Below are 8,118 nucleotides of genomic sequence, written 5' to 3' on the forward strand. Positions count from 1 at the left end.
CGCGCAGCTTCCTGCCTTGCGCCGGAAGTCCTTTCAGCTACGTCGGTGGATCGTCGGCCCGCGCGCGTGCGAGGGATAAAGCGAGAAGGGAGAGGAGTTCACCGTTGGCTGCCCCGTCCCGCCTAAGTAGGGCTCATCCCATCGGAGGTCGTTCTCAGCCCAGCTGCCGGCCATGGCGTACCGTGGGCAAGGCCAGAAGGTGCAGAAAGTGATGGTGCAGCCCATCGTATCCTTCTGTGGCTTTCGGGAAGCGAAGTAGGCCAGGCGTGAGAAGGGGGTTGTAACGGGGGAGGGGGAGCAATGGCGCCCAAGAGAGGTGTCCTGAGATTCGTAGGGCGGTGGGTCGTCAAGGGGGCCCTAAAGGGAGCAGAGAGAGCGGCAGCCGCTTGGTTTCCATTTGTGTCGCGTAGAGTTGCAGGTCGTTGGCCCGGGAGATTTGGGTTCAAATCCCCAGTTACCAGTCAGCAGTAAAAATGGACCGGTTCCACGCTGCCAAGCTAACCCGCCTCACAGTGCTTTTGGGAGTGGCGTTGAAAAATGTGGGTAGCCTTGAAATTCACTTGAGTAATAATAATAATATTTTTATTATTTATACCCCCGCTCATCTGGAAAGCGTGAGGGGGGAGGGCAGACTATAAATGCTGGCAAACAGATTAGACGTGTGGGGAGTAGATAAAATGCGGCTGAAATTCGACCCAGAAAGCAGCCAAATGTTCACAAGGATCTTCCAAAGTAAATTGGGATGGTTTTGATTAGAAACGGCAAGGCATACTAATTCGTGGTGGCTAACCTGTTGAAAGTGGACGTGGCGGTTCTAATGCCACTGTCAAAATTGGCTCGCTTGGTGCTGCTTTATGTATATGTATGTGTTTTTCCTTAAGCCACTTCTTGCAGAACCTCATCTTCAGATACCTACAGAATGTAAGTAAACACAACTTGGGATTTTTACTCCTTAATAATGAATTTGAACAAGTAGTAATATTCAGTATAACTTGTGGATGACGAGCAAATGGCTAGGAGATCTGGAAATTTTTATTGTTATAAAATAGTCAGGGTGTGCTATTTTGCTTTATTATTATTATTATTATTATTATTATTATTATTATTATTATTATTTATACCCTGCCCATCTGGCTGGGTTTCCCCCGCCACTCTGGGCGGCTTCCAACAAGTAACAAAATGCATTAAAATATCACAGATTAAAAACTTCCCTAAACAGGGCTGCCTTTAGAGGTTTTCTAAATATCAGGTAGTTGTTTTTCTTTTTGACATCTGGTGAGAAGGCGTTCCACAGGGTGGGTGCCACTACCGAGAAGGCTCTCTGCCTGGTTCCCTGTAACTTGGCTTCTCGCAGTGAGGGAACCGGCAGAAGGCCCTCGGCGCTGGATCTCAGTGTCCGGGCTGAACAATGGGGGTGGAGACGCTCCTTCAGGTATACCGGACCAAGGCCGTTTAGGGCTTTAAAGGTCAGCACCAACACTTTGAATTGTGCTCGGAAACGTACTGGGAGCCAATGTAGGTCTCTTAGGACCGGTGTTATGTGGTCTCGGCAGCCGCTCCCAGTCACCAGTTTAGCTGCCGCCTTCTGGATTACCCTGTTTCTCATATTTTAAGACATACCCATAAAATAAGCCATAGCAGGATTTTTAAGCATTCAAGGAATATAAGCCATACCCCGAAAATAAGACATAGTGATAGGTGCAGCAGCAATGCCGGCCGCGGCAGGAGGAGGAGGAAAAAAATAAAGACATCCCTTGAAAATAAGCCATAGTGTGTTTTTTTGAGGAAAAAATAAATATAAGACGTGTCTTATAATATGAGAAACACGGTAATTGCAGTTTCCGGGTCACCTTCAAAGGTAGCCCCACGTAGAGCGCGTATATAGTCTGTATTACAAGGTCCTGGTGTGAACTTTTAAAAGGAATGTGGCAGGCAAATGTTTACCTCACTTTCCTGCTGTTCAGTGAAAGCTAGGAGCTAAATGGCACCTTAAAACCTAGGTTATGTCCTAATTTGAACACTACCCATCCATTTCCATGGCCTTTGTTTATGGCATTTTAACTACGCTGTAGGATTGAGTAGCTTTTAAAAAGACCAGTGCAAATGTAATTGGGTCTTTAAAAATTGATGTTTTGTTACTATGCCTAGAAATGCTGCAACATGTATAAAGTATTACCTAGGCTCTAGGAAGGTTATGCCGTATTATTAAATGTCTTGAGAAACTTTTTGTCTTGAATAAACCATAAACATTTCAGACAAATATAATGTTATGTACTGGGTAGTGCTTCAGTGCTTCAAAAAACATGGTTTGGAATAAGACATCCATACATTTTGGATTGGCTTGGTACGAATCCATGATTCAGGCTCACACTTTCTGAATATGCACAGGATGTGTGTCTAATGTCATGCTGGGTTTTGGAATTTCTACCTTTTCTAAAGCCAAGTATGATTTGGCAGCCCTTTGTTCTTCATGTTTACCAGAGGACACTAGACTTTGGAGCAGGTGGAAGGTTCTTCAAAGCTTAGTGTTGTGTTAGATGTATCCTCCCTCAATTTCTCTGAAATTTTGGAAGGTGATTTATATACTGTTGGGTGCCTACCTTGCTAGAAAGCCTTGGATATCTTCAATAGGCAACTAAATTTGTGGAAGCCTGTTTGGAACCATTATCAATACTTCCTTTACTATTTACTTTGCAGAGGTCCAGAATTCAGGTGTGGCTGTATGAACAGGTGAACATGAGGATAGAAGGCTGTATTATTGTGAGTATTGTCATCACTTTTCTCTCTTTTCTTTCTTTCTTCACACCCACCCACACTATCAGAAGCAAACCACCCACATCCTAAAATCATTTCTTTGAAAATGATTCCTACTTATTTAATTTTCAAGTAACTTTAGCTTCTTCACCTACTAACATGAAGCATGTTGTATTGTAAATGATCATGCCTTTGCATGATTCACAAGGTTGTATAATTGTGCTTGCCTCTCTTGCCATGGCAGATTCATTTGGTACCAACTTTAAATGCCAAGTTAAAGCTACTTTATGTGGGTATCGGCAGTTTATAAATTCAGTTAATAATAATGAAAACAACTGAAAACTGTTTTACATTTTTAATGCTGCTTCTGAGTTATTTAGTTTATTGAGTTTACACTGCTCATTTTATGATTTTAAATTTTTTACTTTATATTTGTAACAGCATCTTTATGCCCTCATTACATTATCTGTCAAGACACAGTAAAAGTCAAGATGGTGAAGCAATAGAACAATAAAGTGTGACTGAAGACCCAAAGAGCACAATTAATTCCTGACATTAAGTCAGAAAAGTCTTGCATGTCCAGCTTTGAACTTTTATTTTAGTTTAATTGTGTCTTGTTTTGGAGGTTTGTGTTATAGTTTTGGCAAATTGGGTTATGCACTTTTTTATATAAAATCAGGCAACATGTGATGATGTTAACAAGCTGTCTGAATTCACCACTGGGATATATTGCTTTATTTCCTACCTGCTCACGTGTTCTGCTTTCCTTAAAACAACGTGAAGTCATAGGCAACTGTTTTCACTTACGCAGGGATTTGATGAATATATGAACTTGGTTCTGGATGATGCTGAGGAGATTCACTCCAAGACAAAATCAAGGAAACAGCTGGGTGAGTGTTGAGGACACTATTCCCTTTTGTCATTAGCAAATGCAATTGTACTTTACATGTTTTCCATGAAAAACTTATTTGAAGGTTACATCTAGTACAGATGTTCCCTTCCAGATGGGTTTTAGCCACTGGGCTTTCACTGCCCTTCTATGCCTGGATTTTTACTGTCTTTCTGCAAATTTCCTAGAGGGCTGGGTTTCAACCACCAAGTATGAAAAAGAGCTGACTGTTGCCTGTCAAATGGGCATGTTCTTTCTCCAGTGTCCTATTATGATCTTAACAAGTGGTAAAGAATTACGTTTTAATACTACTGTGAAACTATTATGAAATTTTTATTAAAGGGTAGTAGAAAAATAACATGAAAAGGAAGAGTGACTGCTTTTTATCTGTAAATATTACCTACTTTATTTACAGTTCATCTTATCCTAGGGTGTTATTTGAATGTTTTTGGATAGCAAATTAATGCTGTAATTGAGGGCATGGAAGAGTTAGGCCATAGAAAGGGAAAAAAGAAAGGATTGATGCTGTACAGTACTGTATGTTGCCACCCTTGCCAATATTTTTAGTACTGATTATGCAGTTTAGATCAGTCTTTCTCAACCTTTGGTCCCCAGGTGTTGTTGGAATACAACTCCCATCATCCCTGACAGTGGTCATGCTTGCTAGGAATGGTGGGAGTTGTAGTCCAGAAACATTGGGGGGACCCAAGGTTGAGAGAGACTGTGTAGATATATGACGAATGTAACTGAAGTGGGTCAGCTGGTAAAGCGTGTCCCTCTTAATCTCAGGGTCGCGAGTTCGAGCTCCACATTGTGCAGCCTGCATTGCAGGGGATTGGACTAGATGGCCATTGTGGCCCCTTCCAGTGCTACAATTCTATGAATCTATGAACTGAAAACTGGATTTAAGATGTTAGTAGAAAAGGGGTATGATGTTATCAGAAAAAGGGCATCTTTTTTACTCCCATAGATCTAATGGCACTTTTTTTTCATTCCAGGTCGAATCATGTTAAAAGGAGACAATATTACTCTTCTACAGAGTGTTTCTAGCTAGAAACAGCTATTGAGTCTGTTTTGCTTATTATTTTACTCTTTAAACCTATAGAAGAAAATATGCAGTGGTTTAATGGTATCACTCCCAATTCTACCATTGGTGTCTGAAGAGTGAAGAATGAAGCCAGTTACTTAATTTGTGCTTGCATAATTTTCAATAACTTTTCTACATTGGTGTTGAATTGTTCTTTATAAATAAAACTTTTTGTTAGTACATCTTTCTTACTTATTATCCATAGCACCTGTTGTAGAAATCTTGAAAGTTCTATAATGATACAGGAGAAAACAAACTGTTCAGCCCAAATTACAATGTTACCTTAGCAATAAACTTTTAATTAGAAGATACTGACAACTTTCCCATCAACATTTGGGAGTGTCTTTTCTGATTGGCTCCCTTAATTTAGTCTACTTCCCCTGGTGAAAATATCTTATCCTGCTGTTGCTTCATTTCTCAGGCAACTATAGAGTATACCCCACTGTTTCCCCTTTTTAAAAAAAATATGTCTTGTTCTTGTGGGTAGGTAGTGTTACGAGTTTGGCCTGTTAGGTGCTGTGCCAAGATCCTTCTAGTTCCTGGATCTAGCAGAGATTCACATTGCTGAATTAGTCAGACAAGGGCCATAAAGGCCCTAAGTATAGACCCTTAAGGCAACAGAGGAAGTCGCTCTGTGCCAGAGGTTAAATGGGTAGGCCGGCCACCCTCAGCTGTCTGGTGGTTAGAAAGACAAAGGGCAGAGTTGAGGTGTGTGAGCTAAAAGCTAAAAGCATACAGATGCCAGAGAGAGATACAGATGCCTGATTTCTGCTGGAATCCAAGCCTGTGGCCATGGGAGAAGCAAGATCCTCTTAGTATTAATGCTGTGAACCCCTCCATCGTAGGTTCAGGTTGCATATATGTGTAAATAAACCATATACCATAAAGACACCAGAGTCTCCACTGTGCATCATTCCAAAGGAAACAAACCCTGGGCAAGCACCTAGAACCCCTGGAAACTTGCACTGCTCAGAGATTGGGATGGTGTGCAACTATCAATATGAAGCCACTGAGCAATTCATTTAGAACTGTGATTCCCAATTAGTGGTCTGAAGACCTCAGGAGTAACCCATCCAGGGGTTCCATGGCACCATTCACAAAGCAAAAACTACCATAAAAGGTAAAGGACCCCTGAAAGTTAAGTTCAGTCACAAACGACTGGGGTTGCGGCACTCATCTCGCTTTACTGCCCGAGGGAGCCAACGTTTGTCTGCAGAGAGTTTTTCAGGGTCATGTGGCCAGCATGACTAAGCCGCTTCTGGCGAAACCAGAACAGCACACTGAAACGCCATTTACCTTCCCGCTGTAGTGGTACCTATTTATCTACTTGCACTATGACGTGCTTTCAAACTGCTAGGTTGGCAGGAGCTGGGACCAAACCGGGAGCTCACCCCATCGCGGGGATTTGAACCCCCAACCTTCCAATTGGCAAGCCCAAGGCACAGTGGTTTACACCACAGTGCCACCCACATCCCCTAAAAATACCATTATTGTTGTTTAGTCGTGTATGACTCTTCATGACCCCATGGACCAGAGCACGCCAGGCACTCCTGTCTTCCACTGCCTCCCGCAGTTTGGTCAGACTCATGTTGGTGGCTTCAAGAACACTGTCCAACCATCTCGTCCTCTGTCGTCCCCTTCTCCTTGTGCCTTCAATCTTTCCCAACATCAGGGTCTTTTCCAGGGAGTCTTCTCTTCTCATGAGGTGGCCAGAGTATTAGAGCCTCAGCTTCACAATCTGTCCTTCCAGTGAGCACTCAGGGCTGATTTCCTTCAGAATGGATAGGTTTGATCTTCTTGCAGTCCATGGGACTCTCAAGAGTCTCCTCCAGCACCATAATTCAAAAGCATCAATTCTTCGACGATTAGCCTTCTTTATGGTCCAGCTCTCACTTCCATACATACCATAGAAATACAAAATTTTGAAAAGTAAGGGGTCCATGGCTTGACTTTTGAAAAATTGGGTCCATATTCCTTAGCTAGTTGGGAACCACTGAATTTAGAAAATTTGGGGCAGTGTGTCTTTAATATGCTGGCAACACTCAGCTGTATTTGTCCGTAGCATCTGACTCAAGAAAAAGTGGGCTAGATGAGGGTCTATAAACTCAGGCTGAATTTTGCTAAGATGAAGACTTAGTGCAGGCATCCCCAAACTTTGGCCCTCCAGCTGTTTTGGACTACAATTCCCATCTTCCCCAACCACTGGTCCTGTTAGCTAGGGATCATGGGAGTTGTAGGCCAAAACATCTGCAGGACCGCAGTTTGGGGATGCCTGACTTAGTGGGTGAGTAGTTCCCAGGCCTGGGAGTTAGGAGCTGCACTCCTGAAGGAATATGTGTCGTGGGGGCGCTCTTTGATCCATCTCTCTCACCGGGGACTTGGGTGAACCCTGTGGTGAAGAGCACTTGTTACCAGCTTTGGCTGGTATGTCAGCTACACCCTTTCTTGGACAAGGATATCTTAGCCACTATGATTCAGGCATTTCTAACCTCATGATTAGACTAGTGTCGTGTGCTCTGTGGGGCTTGCCTTGGAATTGGTCCAGAAGCTGTGGCTGGTGCAGAAGACTGCAGCCAGGTTGAGTAAAGTATGTGCACATACTACACCTGTGTCAAGGGAACCGTGTCAGCTGCAAGTCGGCTACCAGGCCATGTTCAAGGTGGTCTTAACATAGAAAGCCCTGAACAACTTGAGACCAGGTTACCTGAAAGTTCACCTGCCTGTGTACAGATGGGCTGGATCATCTGGGGAAATTCTGCTTGTTGCATGATATATAGGGCAGTGACACAGTAACCTGAAAACATTCTACTCCTAGAATCATGGAATTGGATGACACTATTTTTTAGACTATACTGCCTAGAGATTTTTGAAATATTAAGCAGTATATGATTTTAAATGATAAATGATAAAATTCATTATTTGCTGTGGCTGCTTCTGGGTGCACGATTGTAAATTACTCATTCACTGCTGGCTGCATTGTTTCATGTTTTCAGCAACCCAAACAGTGCAGCCACCAGTGGAAAGAAACAATAGAAAGAATCACCTAATATTAATGGTTACATTGGTCAGAAAATTAAATGTATTTGTGGGAGGTTTGGCTGTAGGGAAGATGGGCTTTAAAGGACTTTGATTTTGAGAAAACTCAGTTAAAAATAAAACAAAATAGGTTGGAGGAGGATTAAGGAAAGGACTTGAGATGCTGATTAGGTATTTCGTAACTTTATGTCTGTAAATCAATTACTGAAAGTATCTTAAATGCTGAGGGATAAAAAGAACACCATGCTTTTTCAGCATTTATCTCTTCTTGTTTCTTGCTTGTTAATTCCTCCATTGTTCTGATGTTATCAGAATCAATGCTCTATCTTCATGTTAATTTGTACAAGGAAGG

The 8,118-nt window shown here is 42.3% G+C and overlaps 1 protein-coding gene across 1 annotated transcript; it reads left to right on the plus strand.

The window, feature by feature from the left end:
- The first annotated feature begins 34 nt into the window (after positions 1–34).
- Positions 35–4,910, plus strand: SNRPE (small nuclear ribonucleoprotein polypeptide E). The gene is made up of 5 exons (XM_035124132.3): positions 35–226; positions 895–921; positions 2,698–2,760; positions 3,566–3,644; positions 4,642–4,910. The coding sequence occupies exons 1-5, from the start codon at positions 173–175 to the stop codon at positions 4,695–4,697; spliced, it is 279 nt and encodes a 92-aa protein (XP_034980023.1). The 5' UTR covers positions 35–172; the 3' UTR covers positions 4,698–4,910.
- Positions 4,911–8,118: the final 3,208 nt, after the last annotated feature.

The sequence above is a fragment of the Zootoca vivipara genome, chromosome 7 (assembly GCF_965207765.1).
Source record: "Zootoca vivipara chromosome 7, rZooViv2.hap1.1, whole genome shotgun sequence".
NCBI classification, from domain to species: domain Eukaryota; kingdom Metazoa; phylum Chordata; class Lepidosauria; order Squamata; family Lacertidae; genus Zootoca; species Zootoca vivipara.

Coding starts and splice junctions, on each gene's coding strand:
- SNRPE (XM_035124132.3), top strand. CDS start 173: ATGGCGTACCGTGGGCAAGGCCAGAAGGTGCAGAAAGTGATGGTGCAG. Junction 922..2,697: donor TCTTCAGATACCTACAGAAT/GTAAGTAAACAC, acceptor TTTACTTTGCAG/AGGTCCAGAATTCAGGTGTG. Junction 2,761..3,565: donor GGATAGAAGGCTGTATTATT/GTGAGTATTGTC, acceptor TCACTTACGCAG/GGATTTGATGAATATATGAA.